Source organism: Pecten maximus, chromosome 11, assembly GCF_902652985.1.
Source record: "Pecten maximus chromosome 11, xPecMax1.1, whole genome shotgun sequence".
NCBI lineage: Eukaryota > Metazoa > Mollusca > Bivalvia > Pectinida > Pectinidae > Pecten > Pecten maximus.
In genome coordinates this window covers 1,120,564-1,143,218 of record NC_047025.1, presented here as the reverse complement: position 1 = coordinate 1,143,218, position 22,655 = coordinate 1,120,564, and the positions used below count along the sequence as shown (strand labels likewise).

The window sequence follows — 22,655 nt, the reverse complement described above, 5'->3', positions numbered from 1 at the left end:
TGAAACCCAAGGAATTAGAGATCAACTCGCCAAAATAATAGATTCGATACCAGTAGTAAATGTTTTTAGAACATGACTTGATATATAACTACATATCTGGACTACTGCAGGAAAACCAGGAACTGAAAAATATAAATAGTGTGCTCATTTGTGGTAATTAAGTAGATATCTAGTGTAACTGATTATAGTCATCAAATGAATTAAATAAAAATTAACGAACTGTTTACCAAGCATACGATTTGTTTGTTCTTCTAGATAAAAAATATGTATCTATCAAGAAAGTAAAATGTATCTATATATCTTACAACAAATGTGAAACAGGTTTTAATACATTTTTACGAGTGAAATATCGAAAATTATTCATTCTAAAAATGTGATATATTCTGCTTGTAAAATATATCACTTTTCTGATTCGACCAATCAAAACACTAAAGCTGACACGGTTTATTTTGCTATAAAACTGTAATAAACAGAATATCTAACAGTGTCTTCAGTTATATACCAAATATATTTCACTCGTGCGCAGCACCAGTGGAAAATGTCAAAATATTAGCCCCACTCGTAAATGTATTTGGTATTACCGAATACTTATATATACTTTACGCTTGTATTATATATCAACTTTGCCAATCATTCTTTTTGGTCCGGGCGGAAGCGCGCGATGAGTCTTGGTGTGTGGGAGAAAACTGGTGTACCCAGGTAAAACTATGGTGGCTCGTTAGGGCCAAGTATCAAATCTCGCATTCTCGCACTCTCGACCTTAGGTCGAGAACGCGAGAATGCGAAAACGCGACGGCGAGGGAGCGAAAACGCGAGATTGCGAAAGAGCGAAAACGCGAGAATGCGAAAACTCGACGGCGAGAATGCGAAAACGCGACGGCGAAAACGCGAGATTAATCTCGCACTCTCGCCGTCGCGATTTCGCTCCCTCGCCGTCGCGTTTTCGCATTCTCGCGTTCTCGACCTAAAGTCGAGAACGCGAGAACGCGAGATTAGTCATTAACGGCCGTCCTCGCACTCTCGCTCCCTCGCGTAAGGACGTTCCCATAATTTCACATGCGTATTTAACCCAAAGCGTCTGGAGGATCGGGATGCTTCACCGCGCGCCTTTACAAGATTGCTTCAACTTCTGGAAATACAAGTAAGTACCCTTACCAATAATTTGTTACATATTACACCTTTGCATTGAAAGTATTTCAACCTTCGTTGTTACTACTAGCTAAGGAATGTATTCACTGCGATCTGGCCATAGTAAAACGACCAGAATCATTCGGGCTACTCGACCACCTGTCCACGTGGCTGGACTGATTTTTAAAATCAAACTTAAGATGTCATACCGTGTATTTAGTTCGTGTCATATTTTTCCTTAGGATTCATTGATGTAAAAAATACTTTGTTAGATTTGTCGGTTTGAAATGACTGTTGAATAGTATGCATATATTGGCACTGACTGCCCGCAGAGGCCTGCGTGCTGAGAGTGAGAGGCGAGGCCAAAAAAGTTAAATTAGCATTTCAAAAATCTTCTCTGCTCCCAAACAGTGGATTCAAATACGGTACTCTTCATAGATTGAAAGCTCTTATAGGCCTATTATGTCTTTTACCAAATTGTGAATTTCATGACCCTGTCCCTGGGGTCTCGGGTTTCCCCCGGGTAGGGGCAAATTTTACTGTAGTTTATATAGGGAACACATAATATTTAGCATTAATTATTCAATTGCCATAGAAAATAATATAGTCTAACCCATACTAGAACTATCAGTATGGGATGGCTGTTGAATAGTACATACATTGGCACAGGGGCTTGGCACGATTTTCCAAATGATGGTCCATATATATCTGTATTATAGTGACACTATAATACAGATATATATGGACCATCATTTGGAAAATCGTGCCAAGCCCCTGTGCAAATTGGCATTGTCTGACCCCCAGGGACTTGAGGGGAGGGGCGAAAAGTGCTCAAATTGACTAAAATTTGAAAAATCTTCTCTAGCTACTTCTACCTTTGGTACAGTATATGGTGGATTCAACTTCCATACATGGAAGGGTCTGAAGGTCTTTTACCAAAATTATGAATCATGGCATGGGTCTCACATTTCTCCCTAGAGAGGGGATAAGGTATAATTAGTTCATATCACTATCAGAATTCAGGTGACCTGTCTGACCATAATAAGGCCCCTGGGCCACTTCCTTTTTCTTATTGGCAAAAACTGAAATCCGGGTTTTTTAACAGTTTGGGATCTAGGCCTAATATTAAGTATTACCCGCTCTCTTCAATATGGCAGTTCTTACAAAGTTGACAGCTACGTTTCAGACTCCTACTTCATGAATTGTCTTACAAATATGTGAGTAACTAATTGAGAGGTGTATTCAGTATTTGTTTAAGAATTGTCCATTATCTGTAATAACAAATTCTGTTTACAATGTCAAATGAATCTCAAAGGACTGGTAGCTCATCACTACCGTACAGTACCTTACAGACTAACCTACCACAGGGTGTATAATGTTAACACTTAAACAGGTGATGTTTGGCCTTCGATCATTGATGTACATTATCAAGCAAGTGTCCAAATATCTGGACCTGACAATTATTTACACAGATCCTCTGTGATTTATGAACTAAAATGTATAACTTGGTCAGAGCATGATAAATCTGATGAAATGTTTCAAAAAGGGTCAGCATTTAGGGGATAGTACGTTGTTTTGAGTGGCTATACTGGGAATTAGAATATGAAATTTGGTTTGAACTCGAGACCGATTGGATCAGCATTAAAAAGAATAGTGATAGTCTGGAAAGAGGAATCACAACTATAATTTTACTTGACCTTAGATTGTATATTTTTATGTTTGTCTGAAGATTGTATTTACTGCACTTTTAAGAAATTTGTTCACAGTTGAAGTTGATCCAATTGAAGTCATCCTGGAGAAGATTGGATGTGGCCATCTCACGCAATCGTTCAAAGATGACATGGTAAGAGAGTTGAGTGGATTTGATAGTACATGTATATAAGAAAATGTAATATGTCCTCGAAAGGTAGATTATAAAAAGATAATGAAAAACATTGCTGTAAGGCCTTTCTGCTCTCCCAGGCTACTTCAGGCGGACTAATATATATATGCAATAATTTTGTGCAATATTCCTTTAAATCGCTACATGCCACACTATAACTATATATAGCATTGTTTGAGATTTACAAATAAAACAAATTGAATATGAACGTTATTTTGACATTTGGTCTAATCCAACCAGACATGTTCTTTTTTTGTATCAGCCAGGTTCCAAGGTCAATGTTGAGGTCACAGTTGCTCCTGTATAACCTTATAAAATCCTCAATCATCAGTTTTTCATACAATTCATTTTTTGATATTTCACTTTCAAATTGGTGGAAGGGTATTCATGCATATTAAAAGCTATTTTCTAGTCGCAGATCAGATTCTTTTCCTTTTAAAAGTTCAGTTTGTAATCATTTCATTGGTCCACAAATCCATCAATAGACATTTTTTTCATGTTTCAGAGGTCTTATGGCAGAGATATGTGGAAAAAATTTTCAGGGTCAGGAAGGGCAGAACTTTTTTCGGCATGACCTTGAAAAATTATCTCAAGGATTCTATGAACTGGCAGGCAAACTGGTTGCCTTTTCCCTCCTCCATGGTGGGCCAAGTATACCAGTTCTCCATCCAGCTGTTGCAAATGTTGTGTTAGATGGAGAGGTTGCTATGGAGACAGAAACATTGCCCTTGTTGGAGGATTGTATCTTCGACTGGGAAACCAGAGAGAAATTAATTCTGGTGAGTTGATATGATCTACATAATAAATCAGTATACTTGGCTCATTTAACAATGTAGTATACTGGGTTAAGCAACACAGTCTTCTTTTTTAAGCAAATAAATGTACAAATTGGGATAAGTCAATTTTCGTCAGAAAATCATCTACTTCTTTTATAATTTGAATAACCTTCATCCTCATCAATATCTTCTTCATGCTGGCGGGGACTTCAAATTTACTTTATGTGCATATTCATTCCACCTGAACATGTGAATATTGTAGTATGATTACCTTAAATTCGAACTTTGTTGAACGTCATCCTTGAAAACCATTTCTAGAACACTGATACTGGAGTATAATAAATATAAAAAAATATGATTTTGCCAGTATAGGTACATTGAGTGGTGTGCTATAAAACGTTCTTACATAAATAATGTTTTTTCTTTCTTTTTAGCTGCAGAATGCACTTGATGAAAAGCAGTACCACAATCAACTGGATAAAATCAGTGACTGGTGCTTGGAACAGAGTTTGTCTATCTCTAATTTTAGACATTTTGAGAAAAAACAACAACTAATGGACATCCTCAAAAAAAATTAAATTTTCTACCGGTAAGTCAGAGCCAAATGTTTTCCAGCTAAATTAAAAAAAAAAAAATGCAAAATAATTCTGATGATTCAAATATTATAAAGTCCATGGTAAACAGTGAAGCTGCGGAAGGGGGGAGACTATGGTTTTCCTCATCAGCTCTCTGTACGTACATAACGCCAAAAGTTGACAGTGCTTCAACCCTTGAGTGATATTGATCAAACTGAACACTATTCAAAAAGGAAGATAATTTTTCACACATGAAGTTTCAGGGATGTCGGGTTACTCATGTGCGGTTAGTTCAATTCATTTTGAAAGTCAGTGTGTATAGAGTCCTTGGTAAGAACTTGTGTCAGGCATGGTCAACTGTAGACAAGAGAGGCAATTATAATTTTCCTAAAATTCAACATAATTTCTATCAAAATTCATACGCTATAAGTTCTTGAATTTTTAGCTCACCTGGTCTAAAGGACCAATGTGACCTTATGCCATACCGTGGCTTCCAGCGTTGGTCTGTCTGTCAACAAAAACCTTTGTATGTTGATATATATTGACAAGATCTTCGAGTTTGAAAATGGAAATGATTCAAAAGTAATCTAAAGAGTTATTGCCCTTGGTAATACTATTAATATTAGCTCACTGGTTATGAGTAACCCTGAGCTAATGCTGTACCCCACTGCTTGCGTCCATGTCGGCGTCCCACCCCAAAGTGAATATAATCCACCATAGTTTCCTTACATGGATAGTAACATACATATATATTGACCTTGTATAGGCATACAACAGAAATATGCACATGTATCAATGTGTCTATTACATTTCAGAGTCCAGTCAGAATTTGTTCAGTTCAGGAATGGATTGAACAAAGTGGGAAGACTGCTAGATGCAGTCCAACTGGCCCCAAAGTCTTTTCTTCAACTCTTCACCCAGAACAGCAAAGCTCTACGGTTCAGAGACATCAGGGAGCTTTACAAGGTGAACTGGAGTCCTGATGGATCCAACAATAAGAGGCAGGAGGAACAGGCTTCGTATTGTCTAGAAGCTTTTCTTGCCTATTCAGAGGGTAATTTACATTATGAACACATACCATTTGCATCTATAATGGCATATAGATTTTAGTGTAGAATATTCTGCCAGACCAAAATGTGTTTCAGAATACAAACTTTCACCAGCTTTAAAATTCAAGCTATAAATTGAAAACTTAATCCGAGCTGCTCAATATTTAAATGATTATATTGCATTACAGCGTATAGTTGATCTGTATGTTCAGCTGCAAAACATGAATTTGTTTAATGAACTGATGATCTTTAAGCAATGAAACATTGAGGGTATGTTTGTATTGTTTGAAAGATTTCTATATAAGTATCACATGCCCTGTATTCTGCAAAATGTTTTTTATGATATTTATGTAGCCATTGATACATGTATTAGAAAATTAGATCTGTGACAATAGTATCTTTATTTTTTTCTCTCAGGGGGATCCACAGGGATTTCATTAGACGAGGTGTTATCCTTTTGGACTGGAGCAGCAAGCATTCCTCCACTAGGATTTGAAAAATCTCTGGAAGTGTCCTTTGGAAGCACTAAACAATTTCGAACAGCCCACACCTGTGCCCTTATATTAACAATATGGCGTGGTTTCGATGATCCTGACGAGTTTCAGGATACAATTACAAAAGCAATAAAATGGGCAGGAGGTTTTAATCTTGTTTGACAATCAAAACGTTTTCATGACAGCAAAGTTTCTTGGATTTTAAAATTGTGTTCAAGGCTTTCATTGCATGTTGTGCCAATTTTTTTAGATGTATAGCAGCTAACCTCAAGTGAAGAACATTTATTTAGGCCCCTGCCGGTGAAACTGGAGATCAATGTATTTGTCTCCGTCGTCTGTCTGTTTGTCCGGAAGTTGGCTTCCTGTCAAAACTTGAGTGAGAAGTGATGAATGATACAAAGTGGGATTGAATCTGTGGTCAAAATGTCAACTATGAGATCACTGTTACTGAATAGACTTACTACTTAATAGATATGTATGGTCAAATTGATAACTTCAATATTAGTCGTCTGATTAATATTTTGTAATGGCATTAAGGGAATTATGAAGCAAAGTTTATAAGAAACAAATTGAGAACCAACTGACCTGTGGTCATGTAAAGGTGAAGGTCACTGGTTCAAGATTAGATTTCGCATTTTGTGGAAGATAAGATTTTAAGACATGAAGAAAAGTATGTCAGAATGACACAATAAGTCAACTAACCTAGGGTCAACAAGTGTTATAACCTGTTGGTTGAATCCCTCTACCCAACATTAAATTAGGAGACAAATGTGTATAGTTTGCAATCTGATTTCACATGTTGTCATTTTCCATAAGCTTTTCCTTTAAAAATAGCTTTTAAATCCTGGACTCGTTTCAATTTAATCAAATGCGATTGCGCAACAGATCCAGTTTATATTACACACATTAGGTTCAACGTGGTAAGACTGGATATAATTTCAATTGCATGCTATTTTCAATGATTTAGAGAATTTCACTGACAATTTCATTTGATTCCAATGCAGTGTCTTCAGTTGTTTACAAGAAAGGATGAACATTAATATTCTGAGTGTTAGCTTCTTTCTTTGATTGATGTTCAAATCAAATAAAAAATAAATTTGGAAGATTTAGCTCATGTTATTTCTTTATTAAGGTCATCTGACCTATTGGGCCTGTACCATACTGATGCAAAGCCCCACCATGTTGTTTAATTGAATGACTTTGACCCACTTTCAAGGTGACTGGGGTCAAAAAGGCTATGATATTTTAAAAAAAACTTCTCAATAACCTAGATACATATATATAGAGACCTGATGTTGGGCCTGTAGCTTGCTGGGATGGAGGAATACCAATTTTATTCAAATGAATAAGCTTGACCTACTTTTAAGGTCACATTTATCCAACATGTCAACCATTATGGGTTATACTACTTTTTGAAGTTTGACATACTCCATGTAGTCCGATAACCATTTAAGGTCCTTTGGGCCTCTTGTTTTTGTTAATCTTTAAAGTTTTTGAGGATAAACTATTATTGTCACAATCCTCATCACATTGTCAACTTATCCAATCTATATCTTTTGTAACATCCATTGGAACAGTTCCTTTGCATCTTCAGAATTTATAGGCTCACTTCTTCTACCTTCAAGCAAAATAGACGTGAAGTGTTCCTTTATCTCCTCTGTGCATCCATAGCAGCTTGGATAACTACAGAAACTCTTCAAGGACTCCACATCACTTAATTTCACTGAAAATTTGTAATCCACTGTCCCTAAAACATAACATTATGATATACATGTAATATATGGTAATCAAAATTTTAAAATTAAGATTGGCATTGAAAGCAAAAGCGGGAGGCTTGTGTACCTTGCCAAGTATATATTCATCTGACAATGCAGAGTTGAAATGAAATAATACAAATTGTTAAAATTGATAAAATCATAATTATAGGCAATAAACTAGAAACAATGTTGGTGTCCTAGGTAAGAATTGAAAATTTCAAATAAAGTATCAATGATCTAATTGTAAAAAGGATCATATTGTATCTCCCTGGGGAAAAATGGGGACCACAGGGGGGTTACACCAACAACTTTTATTTCGTAACTTAAAATAATCTTCATCGATTCTAAAACTGGACATAAACTTTTATATACAATATCATTATTTCATTTATATGTAATCACTTTTCCTGCCACATCACCTAGTCCAACTCACTGGGATTAAGTTTCCCATTTCGCATCACAGAATTCAGTATTGCCAAGACGCAATGCATTACACACCCTCATATTATGTGAATAAAGATGCAAGACGTTTATTTCCTTATATATGGTAAACTGATTCCTCCCTGGGACAAATGGGGAGTCCCATGGGCTCAGCCTGAACAATTTTAGAGATAGCATTTCTAGAACTTATGGATTTTAAAGATTAAGAAGTTTAACCCTTTGGAACTTTTAGGCCACAACACTATGTCTCTGGCTATTAGGAACCTTATTTTAACAAAGATGAATTCCTTCTGGTTCTAGCAAAGTTTCATTAAAATCCATTATTAAATTAGTTAATGTACCACCATTTATTTACATGTGCATCTCAATTGCATTGGAGAAAAGGCCTTGATATTCTAAATCCTTGAAAAAGTCGATCCAAAACCCAATCCCCATCTGCCGCATTGACCTCCACCAGCGTTCAATCCTCTGCAACAATGAATGATTGAATATAGTGATTTATTGGCCAATTTCAGCATAAAATTCTTTAATAGCTTCTCATATCTTGTCGGGGTACGGGCAAGTGGTCATGAAACATGGCAGGACACTCAATGAACGTTTGTGGTGGCATTATAAATTCAGATATTTCATGGGTGTGTCTTTTTCACAAGCAAATAATATCTTACCTGATTTGAAGTAGAGCTACCAATTATTACACTTTTTTCTCCACTCATATCATCATCGTCATACCATCTCAAGGCTTTAGCATATCTTCCACACTACCATTTTCTGTCCCACCATCTGCCCGAATACACCTTGGAACTCCTAAATCATTTTGATAAAGAAACAAAACTGAAAGTAAATTATACCAATGCTAATCAGGAAGGAATCTATTTTTGTGTCACCTGAGACATATAGGTATCACTTTGGCGGCAAAGGTGTTGGCTTTGCATTACTTTAAATTGTTAAAATACATGATGAATGTTCACCTTAAAGTTTTGCTTTACATACCATTTATCTCTTCTACAAAATCTAGAAAGTATGAGGCAACCACTCTTGGGTCATTGTTGGTTCTGGCAACTTTTAACCATAAGACACGTCGTGAAAATCTGTAATATTTAATATTTACAACTTTTACAATTGAAACAAGAGCAATTTCAAATACAATTCATGAAACTTAGGTTTCATTCCAAATTAATATCAAATAACCTATGGCAATATTTTATGATTTTTTTCCTGTTATATGCAGTTTGATCTTGAATTAAAAGAAGACTTAGTCAAGAATTTGATTATATAGGAATACTCAGATACTAACTCATTATTACTATGCATTAAAACTTCAAAGTTACTATATAAACCATAATGATACTTATTTCAAACTAGATAAGAAAGATATTGCTGCACACAATTAAATGAACTTTGAGTATATTTTCCCTGCTTTTCTCTCTCTCACATTTCTATGTTAACAGTCATGCCAATAGGAATAACATCATATTGTGACATAATAACTACAGTAATAGAACGATTGAATCAAGATGGTCTGTCTATTGGTCACTTTTATCACAATCAGTCTAAAAACTATCATACATACATGTATCTTGGTACAGATCACAAAAAGAAACCAAGGGAGTTCCTATATATACATGTTATGCAACTAGAGAAAGATACATGCTGCCCTCCAAGAGAAAAAATTAACTTACCACTTGTTTGCCTTTTCAAATCACACAATGAATAACAATAACTGTTTAGGGTTAAACAAGAGATCAAGAGCAAAGGGGGATTTGAACAGTCATATTAAAAGAAGTTTAATTAAGATACTGAAATGTTCACAGACTTTGTCACCCACAGATGGCTCCATGTATGGCTAATCCAAAAGGCTTCAATTTGTCATACCCATCTATATGGACCAGGAAGTTGGGCCCCTTGTTGTAGTATGTCCTCCTGATCAGGCAGTGATGTGTCCTAAGCTCCACACCTTTTGGGTCAATTTGCCTAAGAATGCTAGATACTGATTTTCTGTAAAAATAAAGTCAACAACAGGATTAGTGTAAAATATCAGTCTACAACATTTAGCAATATCATACAATATATGTACTACATTGTATATCAAAGTCAGATAACATTAACACTTTTCTGGAAGCTCTGAAAGATAAAATACGGGCCAGTCGGATAGTAAAAACATGGATACTCTAAGAGGCTAATGAATAAGATCCCGCAACATAGAAGTGATTCTGAGGCATATTTACTTACATGGTACAGTCAAACAACCTTAATCATTACTCAAGATGTTATGGTAATAAAAAAGTGTGAGTAATCAAGAAAGTTGTATGCGACACAGGGGCCAGGGAATTAGTTACAGGTCTACATGTATTTGGACCTAAATCCTAGTGTTTATCATAAATTTTAAGACGTCTTAAATGCCTGGATAAAGAACTTTTCCTTGTTTGTTATGATGTCATGAATGTGGAAGTATATAATGCAAACAGATACAAAGAAGTGTTTTATCTCACTGAATTTGTAGGATTAAATTATAATCAATGAAAAAGGTTAAATGATTTTAGTATTTACCTTCCAACTGCCATGCCATGCTTTGTCAAAAGTCTCTTAGTCAGGCTGCGGTATCCCAGGTTTTGACCACTGCCTTTTATTTCTTCCTTAAATTAACAATATATTGATAATATTATCATACACTGTTGCCTTGAATTGGAAGATACATTATTCAAAATTACAAACGTTTATCAAAACATGTACCTTCATGAATATACCATTGCATCACCAAAGTCAGTTTTCTATAGTGAAGAATTTTTTTTCGTAATCTTTATTCTTTTTTTATCAAGTTTATAACAATGCAAACATGTCATACATAGACAATTTAACTTTCACACATTTTCATTCACCAATGAATCTTCATTCATAATTAATTTCAGAATTGCCTGTGATTGTGTCGAATTGACCTACAGACACAGAGAGAGAGAAAGTTGTGCCAACAAGTTCAAGGGAGTAAACATTGTATGCATTTAAAAGTAAAAGTTTCAAAAAAAGGGTTTAAGAATTATTAATTAAATTTTCCCATTTTTTTCATTCAATATTAAATTTTGATAAAAAATAATTCACCTTTTTTACCGCAATATATTTCTGAGTATATGTAAATAGAAAATTGATTGGAAACAGTATCATTTGTTAAACAGACCATTATAGTCTAAACTGTCAGTGATATACTGACCAGGTACATGCTTATATTATCTTTACATATATCTAAGTACATGTTTATAACAGGTGGGTCTATTGGCATGGTACACCTAGAAAGAATCATGATCTTGACTTACATGTACAAATGATCTGACATATTAAAAATAAGGGACAAATATTAACTATAGTAATTGATCTGAAGGTCTAGGTGTCAACTGAACTACCTGAATTGCCGTAACAATTTCTTGTGTACTCCATCTTCCACGTTGCCTCAAACCCAGTCTCCTCAAGTGTCTTTTTATTGAACGACTACTACAAGGCGTATCAGAAATGAGAATACATATCATTTTAAAAGTGTAAAATAATATAAGAAACACAACAAATCTGTATTGCAGATATATGTCGATCGGGTCTACAACTACATGCATAAATAAAGCAGTGACCAGATCCTAGTACAGATTATTTATTTGAATATATATGATAAACTTATGATAAACTATATATTTATTTGAATATATATGATAAACTTATGATAAATATATATGATAAACTTATGATATACATGATAAACTTATTTTGGGGGTCCCAAACTTAATAAAACAAAGTTAATAATTAACTAAATTATTATACTTTAAAGGTTTTTTATTCTTACTTAAAATAATTACATTGCTATCTTTTTTAAGAACTGAAACATGCAATATCTCTTGAAATCAGCAATAGAAATTTATGCAAATATTAAGCCTATCAGAGGAAAGAGCAAATTATTCTTTACATGTATGTGAAATTTCAATAAATTCGAATTCCAGTGAAGTCAAAAAAAAATTAATTAAAAATTAGGTGCCTATATCTATATTTTTCATAAAGATTAATTTTCATTACATTCTAAAATCTTACATGTTCAACATGTTTTGTGTGACACACATACATGTACCTTTTTTTCTATATTCTGTTTTATATCCTTAAACATAATACATGTATACATTACAAGCTAGTGCATATTAGGCCCACTTACCTCATACTAATTCCTTTATAGTGCAGCTTTGTTTGCATTTCCAAATTTGTGTAATCTTTGAAGAACAAATCCCTCAATATATCATCCCTGGTATCTATATTTCCATAACAAATAAATATCATTAATTAAATCCATTAAAACAAAACCAATGTTGATTTGAAAAGAAAGTTTATTGATATGATTTTTGACATAGGTTTTGTTTTAATGGATTTTGCCCCTTTCGGGCTTTCCGCCGCCCATACGTGGGATCGAAATAAAAAGAAAAGTTTAATTAGAGTCTAGTCTAGCCCTCGGTCTGATACAGTCTCATGCCTCAATGTACACCTCAATTATCTGAAGTAATAAGCTAACAATTTAAACGTTGTCTATAAGAATGTAACCTACCGTACATGGCCTTTCCGCCGCCCATACCCACGCATCTCCATCACCCACCGACATATAGTATATATACACAGCAGACCTGTCATGATTAGGTTCTATCTATTACCGTATACACGTTTGTCATCAAACAACAACGATTTATTCATGAAAACAACAGTATAAAGTCTAACACTTACCTTCGAAACTTGAAGCCATTTTATTTGCCGAATCGAATTCGGAAAAGGACCCCGATCCTCCAGACGCTTTGAGTTAAACACGCATGTGAAATTATGGGAACTTCCTTACGCGAGGGAGCGAGAGTGCGAGGACGGCCGTTAATGACTAATCTCGCGTTCTCGCGTTCTCGACTTTAGGTCGAGAACGCGAGAATGCGAAAACGCGACGGCGAGGGAGCGAAATCGCGACGGCGAGAGTGCGAGATTAATCTCGCGTTTTCGCCGTCGCGTTTTCGCATTCTCGCCGTCGAGTTTTCGCATTCTCGCGTTTTCGCTCTTTCGCAATCTCGCGTTTTCGCTCCCTCGCCGTCGCGTTTTCGCATTCTCGCGTTCTCGACCTAAGGTCGAGAGTGCGAGAATGCGAGATTTGATACTTGGCCCTAACGAGCCACCATACATATAAAACCCAGGGCCGTTTTCGTTTTTGCGGTCCAAACGATTTGACCAGCTAGACCGATGTTCTTCGTTAATGAAACAAAGACGGACCTGGTGATTTCATCTTGTGCTCAAATGTCGCATTTTCACAATTTTCAATTTTCACTTGCCGTCCTAAAATACCGCACCTTGTCGCAAAGATCATCTCAAAACGTCGTGTTACGGTAACGCATCTTAAATAATACAAGGTAGATCTCGGTTTTTTTGGCCTTGATTTCTTTTTAGAACAGCAAGTTATTTCCCTTACGCACAAGAAATGTACTGCTTTGTCCGATGGACCATGCTATTGAACGGAGGGTTTTTGATATTATGTCAACTCGTTTTTCAAGCGTGCAAAACACAAATTATCATTCTAAATGCTGTACAAGGCTCGTCGTTTGAAACAGGACATTCTAACTACCCAGACATCGTTCAATGACACTTAACTGTATACCATTATCTTCTAACACCCATCGCTATATCATATTTATCCCTCCTACTATTCCCTTTTTACAATACAGATTATCTTTCATACAATACATATTTTTTCTATAAATATGTCACTAGTACATGTATTTACTTTATTGCAGATATACGTACATGTACATGTAGATACCATCTCAGGTAAGAGTAGATTTCAATTTTATTCTATGAGAAAAAGAGATACTAGTATATGACGAGCATCTTACACATGTCAGACAATCTTAACTGATATATTCATATCGTGATGAATTGAACTATAGCATTGTTAGAACCTTAAAATATGTAAATATATATATGATCTCATATACAATGTAGATGTATGATCTCATATAAGATATATTAACATAATAATATGCCGAAACACAATACAACATGAAATTAGAAATTTAACTCATTCCATTATGATAAGTATACACAACGAAAACATTTTTCAAATACCTGCGTATTTCACGAGTTAAACATTGTATGAAACTTGTAGAAGAAAATTTGGACACTTTTTCAATTAAAATAAGCGCCTATATCATCTAATGTTAAACGTACATGTAATAAATGAGCGAATAGTGAAAATTGACGATAATATCTCATTTACATATTTAAATTGCTCATTTAAATATGATGTAAAATTTGGGCATAGTAACGTTCAATTTTTTTCTGCTGTCTGATCTAGCCCACCATCCTCCCTTTAGTGTTATTCCTATAAAGAACTACTTACAACCGGAAACTGCGGTAAAGTCTGATTTACATATTTGTTTGTGTTATCTTAAAATAAAATGTAAATCATTATCCAAAAGAACAGGTCCGGGGATAAAAATGCGCATAGAGTACAAAATCCACTATTGGAATCTCCCTCACTATCAGGAATTTGGTAAGATACCGAAATGAATTAATATTTCAACGAAAATTGTTTACTTTGAAACGTAAGGTAAACGTTACTATACGTATGCTAAGGAATGTTATTGAATATAATGAAACACAGCTTTCTGAGCGCAGATAGGCACAGAAATCTAATTTTCAAATGTACAAATTATAATATTACATATGTGCCCGCTGTCTGATCTTCGATGGAAGTTGTCAATCAATGTATTTTAAAATCTTTAGGTTTGCACCACCAACGCTGTCACGAAACTTTTGCGCTATATATCAAGGCTGCTAAACAGTGGTCAAACTAACATCTCCAAACGAGACTAAGTGTGAATGTCCTGGCTCTCCTGGGTTTCCACATGAACAAAGCTCCCTAATAAGTAAGCCCCTGAACTCTGACCCTGTCTGAGTAGGGCCGACCACAGCTCAATATCTTACACAGTAGGCAGTTTGGGGATTATATATCTATCATTAAACACACATCCTCTTGTATCAATATAGGACAGTTTCAATACCTGTCGAGTATATCCAATCTTAAAGGTTATTGATACAATAAAGGATAATGGTGTCCTATAGCATACTTTATATGCTTTTGTACAAATGCATGCAATACATCTAGGTGTGTAAAAACTGCCTGAATAGAATTTAGTCTCGTTTGAATAATGCCATCCAACAGCGAAGGTGCGTTCTAGACACAACATGTTGTGTATCAGCATTTAGTATTGAAATGGATTAAATTCAAATGTGATTGATTTATTGAATGTGATTACAGTATATTTCTGGGATTATATCCTTGAAGTAATGAAACCCCACAACTGTGAAAAAGTTAGATAATTCAGGATTTCAACAACGCATCTAAAATGTTTTTGTCAAAGATATAGCAAGCTCTGGGATTATACATGAATATCTGAAAGGATGATACGAAAGAAATGTTGGGCGTACAAATTGAGATAAAACGCAATATTTCAACTCCAAGGAATTCATAGGACATTACAATTAATCCTAGAAATGTGTTTCTAGTAAAGTGTTCGGATATTGTCATATACGGATGTCAAAAGAGAGATCCATAATTAAACCTTTCTTGAAAGGAACAATTATACTGCAGGGGAAATCTGACTATGGGGAATGAAATACCGGACATACTTTAAGGATTTTGATGTTTAAATTCTGTGTTTGATTTTGTATTTATTCTATTACTGTTTTCCATTGTGTAGTATGAGGAGATTCTCATTCAAAAGCTTGTCTTTAGCTTATAATATGTTACCTGTAACTTTCCAATAAGAGCATTCCTATGTTCTTATTAAAGAGGTCATGTCTATGAATTCTGTTGGATATAGCATCCAAATAAAAATTGATGACATCAGAAATAGGCTTTAAAATATTAAAGTACACAAATATATACCAGAATAAAATCTACCAACATATACTTCATAACATGTGATTTATTAACTATAAGTAACAATATATGTAAAAGAATAAAATAAAACTGTCGACATTTATATAATAGATAAAGATGAATTGATATGTAAATCATTCCATTATTTGTAAAGACTTCATTGTCATTCTTCTCGCGTTTTTGGTAAGTCTGACAAAGAATCAGACAGTGTCAATTATACGTAATTCTATATTGTCTTTCTCCTCACGTTTTGGTGAAATCTGACAAAGAATCAGAAAACTTCCATTATTCGTAATTCATCAATGTCTTTCTCCGCACGTTTTTGGTAAGTCTGACGAGGAATCAGACAGCTTTCGTTATTTTTAATTCTTCGTTTTCTTTCTCCTCGTGGTTTTGTTAGATCTGACGAAAAATCAGACAGCTTCCATTATTTGTAATACTTCATTGTCTTTATTTCCGTTTTTGGTAAATCTGATGAAGAATCAGACAGCTTTCGTTATCTTTAATTCTTCGTTTTCTTTCTCCACACGTTTTTGTTAGATCTGACAAAAAATCAGACAGCTTCCATTATTTGTAATACTTCATTGTCTTTCTCCTCATGTTTTTGGTAAGTCTGACGAAAAATAAGACATCTTCCATTATTTCTAATTCTTCATTGTCTTTCTCCTCACGTTTTTGGTAAGTCTGACGAAGAATAAGACATCTTCCATTATTTGTAATACTTCATTGTCTTTATTTCCGTTTTTGGTAAATCTGACGAAGAATCAGACAACTTTCGTACAACTTTTCCAAATATTCCTCGTTTCTCAGCTTTGACGGAATAAAAGCACAGCCACAACACATCATCCGACTGAATGCCTAAAGCTAAATTGTCAGTTAGTACTCCAAATCTAAGTGTTCTCGTGTAATTCCCTGTCCCATTGACGAGGTGGATTTTATTCCCCTGTTCGTCCCCTACTACCAGATTCCCCTTGCTGTCGTATACCACTGACCACGGAACAAAAGAAGGTTGCCCAGTGGCCTCACCATCTCCACTGAAGGAGAATTGGAAGATCAGTTCCTGGTTGTAAACATTTATCTTGCCACAGGCGTCTTCGTCGTTGGTACTCCCTCTACAGAGAAGAGCAAGGTTGCCAGTCACTGAACATTGTGTGATGGTGAACGGAGTTCGTACCGGCCATGCCTCTTGGTCCATTGGACAAGTTGAAAATACCACTTTGCCTGCTGTTGTGAAGATAAACACCCTCTCGTGTAGGAAATCCGGATCTTTCGTCCATACCACTATTTGTTCGTCCTTTGTGACACAGAGGCATGCTGGACAACTTTCTGTTTCAAACATTGGACCGTGTGCACTGGAGGACGAATATTCATAGATGGTCCTATTCCCGGCACAGCAAAACCACACATTATGTGTTTTTGGTGAAACACTGATGTCGGTGATATCACAGGAATGTTTGACCTTCTGGATAATTTGACCTTGGAAGTCGACAAGCAACAGTACCTTGGATTCAGCTTCGCTGAGCCACGTACCGAACGGTGTCGGGCAGAGAGATGAACACTCCATTGGACTTTTGAATTCTGTCAGTACAGTTGGTTGGTCCAGAAATTCCCCATCGGTTGTATCAGGTGTAATCGATATCATCAGAATGAGGCTCAGTACGTTGCTTATACAATGACCCCAACGCCTTCCTGAGCTGTTTAGTAGGAGATGCACAGGGACGAAATTCTAAACCACTGAGTTCCGGTTCAACAGGAAGAGGCAAACCAGCAGACGATAGCCCAGTCGTCGCATCAAATAAATCCACTGCGGTTCCCGATTGTAACACTTCCTTGCATTCTTTCACTTGCTTAACAAGCAATTTGTATCGCTGTTTAAGCTCACGTTTGAAGGTTAGAAGCAATTTTCGGTTTTCCATTTCCATCTTATCACAGAGGGAGACAAACTCGCCCGTCAGAACGTCAAGCTTACTTTTACAGCTTTCCGCTTGCTGCATCATCAGCTGACCAAGTTCAACAAATCTGGTGTCATTTTCTGCGATTTTATCGTCAATTAACTTTATTTCATCCCGAATTTGAACAAGCTTGTTATTTTCAGTATCGTTCACGAAATCCATAAGTACATCTCTCTTTAGCGGAATTATGTTTTCAATTTCTGCAAGTTTGTGACCATTATGTATCGAGATACTGCAAGAAAGACATATTAAAATGTCGCAATCCAAGCAATGTAGAATGACTTCCTTGTTTTTGTGGAAAGAGCACTGCGAGTTTCCTTTCACTCTTACAGGTATTTGACCACACTGGTCAATCGTAGGTTCATTTGAAGCCATCTTCAAATATTAAATGTGTATCCTTATCTTCATTCTGTTCATATCCAGAGATATCCACCCGGAAACCACAGTATGACGACTCCAATATGGCGTCCAGTACAGAATACTACAAACCACCGATACATGTGTAAACAGATCTATACGACATTTAAAATGTATAAATCTATAAATAGACTTTGCACATATATACACAGGCACCTGGAGTTCATAAATCGATCTTGTGTATTGGAACTGGAGTTAATAAGCGGGCGTTGCAATATACACGATGTTCCACAAAGACCTGTGTTTTGAAACCAACCAAGCATGACGTAAGATTAACATAAGAATGTGTACCCCGCGCGAGCTAGCGATTTCATGTACCTTCATGTTCAACCTCGAAGTACATTTTTTATTTACATAAGAGTCCCTTATAAGTCTATACACAGATATTAAACCAGTTGAAATATATATATACAGAGAGATCGGTTTCCCAACAAGCAGGGATATATATATGTCCCTGCAACAAGTGACGTTTTTTTTTATCATGTTTATCAAACCCGAGTTGTTTTTTTCCCAAATGTTTTGACTGAAATTTTATCTTATGTCATTAAAGGTCTTAATTGTGCTTTGTCATTATATCCAGATTTTGGTATCAGCCGTGCTGTAATTATGACAAGTATGCCATTTGCATGGATTGTAACATTGGTGATCACGTACTTTGATTTTATCATCAAACTACGTAGAGAAAGTCAACAAACAAGTGCCCGGTGACAAAAGAAAAACTCACTGTTAAGTCAAGTCATAGCTTCCTAGTTTGGCTTGATGGTATCCTTAATTACAGTTCAGAAAATTAGCTCTATGATAAAGTACTTTTCATTTTAGAAAATTATATAACATGTGACAACATATAACATGCTTAATATTGTTGGATTCCTTTCCTTAAAATAGTATGAAAGAATATCATTTTAAAATATGAAAACAGACGATGTTCAAAAATCAATAAAATATTTCTGAGTACGGAAAAGTTTGTCACCACTTGTAATATTAATTTTTTTTATCATAATTTTTAATTGTACGCGTAATACGACTTTCTGACTAGTTGAGATTTTTTTTCAATACCTCTATGAAAAAGAAAAAAAACGAAAATGGCGCGAAAAATGTGACATCACAAAAGGGCCATTGACGTTGCGTATTGATTTGTGAAAAAAAATCCTCTATAAGATCAGGTAAATTGTACATAAAACATGTTTTAGTTTTGAAAATCAATTTCAAAAATTAATTATAACCGTTGATGTTATTTATTTTTTTAGTTTCATGGGGGTATGAAACAAATTTTGTACGCGGATTCATAGTTTCCATACAAAAAATGTTCATACCCCAAGGAAACAAAAATATTGACATCATTGCTTAAATACTTTGATATATAAGGTTACAGCACAATACATGTACCTGATTAAGATTTACCTGACTTGACAGTTGACATACAAGGCAGTAACATTAGTTACAAAGTAGATACATCACAAAATGTTTAGTATCAATTGTTCACCACTGATAAATATATACACTGAAACAATATCAGTATGTGATACCAACTCTTTGGGGGTGGGGTTATTACTTTCATCATTTTATTGGCAACCTTATTTTTTTTTTATTTTTTTTTTAGAATTCTACATGGTCTGTTATAAAACTTCTATTTGTTGTAACTCTTTAATTGCTGCTTAAGACGTGTGTATGTATATTTGTGTCATTCATTACACTTTCATTAGTTAAAATATGTATAGGAATGTTTACATCTTAAACTCGTATATATATCAAGCAAAACCTGTGTATTACATGTATGAAAATGCTCAATATTATTTTGATTCATTTCCATCACAAAAATGTTGAAAGATGCTACTAAAGTCGTACATGGCATGTAATGTCAGTTCACATGGGTTACTGCCCTGTTTAGCAGGTATTCACTTGTTTGTAAAAAATAAAGAGGATTTCAATTTGAATGAAGAGTAGGAATAACCTTAGTAATCAATGCTGTTTTGCTTTTGGGTTTTTTTTCTATAGATAAGTATTACTAGAAGATATTAATTGAATATTTTTGGAGATTAGGAAAAATCATCCCTACTTTTCAATCAAATACGAAAAGAAATATTCTATATCCAATTAAAATATTGTTCTGCTTCCCATCTTTAAAGACAGAAAGGAAATGATTCTTTAAGTAGTCATTTCTTTATATGGCTAACTACACTGATAATGACAAAATAGCAGAAAATTAGTTTTACTTCAAAATTTAGAAAAATGTTAAGAACTTGAAAATGAATTTGACCATTCACCTAAATGTGACACATCAGATGTACGCACAAATATGCTTTCTTCACACACGAACTTGCCACCATACTGCCCCCATTTTGCCCAGCTGTCCAGATCAATAAGTAGGTACTAGAAGGATCTTAGCACCCATCATCAAATGACCTTTATTGGATCTCTGTAAGATTGATCTTTTCTCTACTTTTCTCCTCTTCCTCTTAATCATTTGGAAACAAGAGGAACCAACATAATAAATCTCAAAAAGATTAATTAAGAACTCTCTGAAAATGAGGATGACAAAACTTCAACTTGATGGATATAACAAGAATTTAAATGAAATTTAAGAAGTATCCATGAGGATCAGTCTCAAAATGTAACATAATCAACTACAGACCAAAGGTAACCTATAGGTGAATTAGAAAAAGACCCATGAAGACCGACAAACTTCAACTGTCAAAATTCAAAATGGCTGACTGTCGGCCATGCACAACTAAGAGAAAACCTAAGTGAAACCATAGCTGAAATTTGAGAAAGATACATGGAGAACTTTGAGAAATAGCAATATCAATCTGCAACTTTGAAAATTCAAAATGGCCACCTGTCGGCCATCTTGTTTTCAGATCAGTCTCAAAATGGAACATACACAACTAGGTTCCAAGGGAAAACTACAGGTGATACTTGTGCAAAATCCATGAAGAACTTTCTGAGACAAACTGATAAAGGACAGATGGACAGACCGACGGATGGACAGTGGACATCAGACAAAGAGCAGTAGGATCAGCCCACCATCTGATAATGGTTGGCTAATAAATAAAATGTCATGTTGGATAGCAAAGCCGTGGCTACAACTTTTTGGTCTGTCAAAAGTTAAGGTTACATTAAGTTTGAAGGATCTTCATTTTACTTTTTTCTTCGTGTTTGCAATAACTTTCAAAACCATGTTTCGAGAGATGCAGGTTAATTAAGTCCACGGGGAAATTTTATGGTCGACATCATAATCTCATTAGGGAATACAGATGTGTTTGGTACTAATTGATGTCGCGTGTTGTCAAAACCCTACATGTAACTCTCATTTGAGAATGTGACTTCACCTGTATTCAACACAGATTTGTATGGCGGGTGTCGTCGAATAAGCATTAGACACATACCCTTCCGAATCCCCTGGTCTTACTCTCCTTGTACTTTAAAGTCTCCGTCTAAACTCATTTTCTTTGTTTTTGCCTTGTTTTATCAATTATGAGTTAAAATTACATTTTTTGTGTTATCATTACAATGTCATCTTCCATGTTAGTGGCGGTGGAATCCGTACAGAGGTCAAAACTCAAACTTAATGCAGATCTTCCCTATCAAAAGAGCTTGTTGCATGGGATTGGTTTGAAGGTCAAAGGTCAAGGTCACTGTTACTAAAAATAAATTCGGTACAATAAGTTCCTTTTAATAGATCAAACTCAAACTTCATATAATATATGTTTATTCCTTACATAAAGTCATTGCATGGGATTGTTTTTCTACTGATTTAAAGGTCAAAGGTCAAGGTAACTGTTACTTTAAATAGAAAATTTGTTTCCGTGCAATAACTCTTGTAATTACACAATTTTCTGGGCAGGCGACACATCCACTTCCATGGAATTCTTGTGTTATCATGTCAGGATTCTTGACTGTGTTTGAGTTAGAATTACGGTATCATTATTATTCAGTATCCACTGTCTTTTGTTTTTGTTTTGCAAAAACACAACAACATCACTAAAAAAAATTTCATTTTTATTAAAAGTTGTGCACAATAAACGAGGTGAAATTTTCTTCTATTTCTTCAGTCATCTGATCGTGGAAAGTCTTTGTTTAAATGTAACGTAGATATCAGGTCCACACATTTTAATGGTATTCTGAAATAGAAAACAAGAGATCCTAGAGGAAGGCAACCACCATTGAATGATCTTATTGGTCAAATGAAAGACTGATCTTTTCCCATTGAACAACATTGGGAATCTACATAAACTTATGAAATCCAAGAAAGAT

The 22,655-nt window shown here is 35.1% G+C and overlaps 4 protein-coding genes and 1 long non-coding RNA gene across 5 annotated transcripts in view; 1 reads left to right on the top strand and 4 right to left on the bottom strand.

The window, feature by feature from the left end:
• Positions 1-871: 871 nt before the first annotated feature.
• Positions 872-7,013, top strand: LOC117338163. Its single transcript, XR_004534975.1, has 6 exons — positions 872-1,141; positions 2,895-2,971; positions 3,516-3,789; positions 4,221-4,375; positions 5,177-5,415; positions 5,828-7,013. It is a non-coding gene; the product is annotated as an uncharacterized LOC117338163 (long non-coding RNA).
• A 2-nt stretch (positions 7,014-7,015) lies between these two features.
• LOC117338156 lies at positions 7,016-13,106 on the bottom strand. Its single transcript, XM_033899380.1, is given in 10 exon segments — positions 7,016-7,651; positions 8,458-8,570; positions 8,768-8,847; positions 8,850-8,906; positions 9,093-9,190; positions 9,924-10,097; positions 10,650-10,735; positions 11,495-11,582; positions 12,283-12,376; positions 12,840-13,106. Coding segments are annotated over 10 exon segments (846 nt in total). The 5' UTR covers positions 12,859-13,106; the 3' UTR covers positions 7,016-7,614.
• Positions 13,107-16,741: 3,635 nt separating this feature from the next.
• Positions 16,742-17,596, bottom strand: LOC117337707. The gene has a single exon (XM_033898805.1). The coding sequence runs from the start codon at positions 17,594-17,596 to the stop codon at positions 16,742-16,744; it is 855 nt and encodes a 284-aa protein (XP_033754696.1).
• Positions 17,597-17,654: 58 nt separating this feature from the next.
• On the bottom strand, positions 17,655-18,359 carry LOC117337706 (uncharacterized protein DDB_G0279899-like). Its single transcript, XM_033898804.1, has one exon. It carries the CDS (start codon positions 18,357-18,359, stop codon positions 17,655-17,657), a length of 705 nt encoding a protein of 234 aa, XP_033754695.1.
• Positions 18,360-22,383: 4,024 nt separating this feature from the next.
• LOC117338147 (Fanconi anemia group A protein homolog) overlaps positions 22,384-22,655 on the bottom strand; it is a 45,011-nt gene continuing 44,739 nt past the window's right edge. The window contains exon 41 of the mRNA XM_033899364.1: positions 22,384-22,522. Coding sequence (XP_033755255.1) covers positions 22,454-22,522 — 69 coding nt within the window. The 3' untranslated portion in view covers positions 22,384-22,453. The remainder of the gene's footprint in view (positions 22,523-22,655) is intronic.

Coding starts and splice junctions, on each gene's coding strand:
- LOC117337706 (XM_033898804.1), bottom strand. CDS start 18,359: ATGGCTTCAAATGAACCTACGATTGACCAGTGTGGTCAAATACCTGTA.
- LOC117337707 (XM_033898805.1), bottom strand. CDS start 17,596: ATGGAGTGTTCATCTCTCTGCCCGACACCGTTCGGTACGTGGCTCAGC.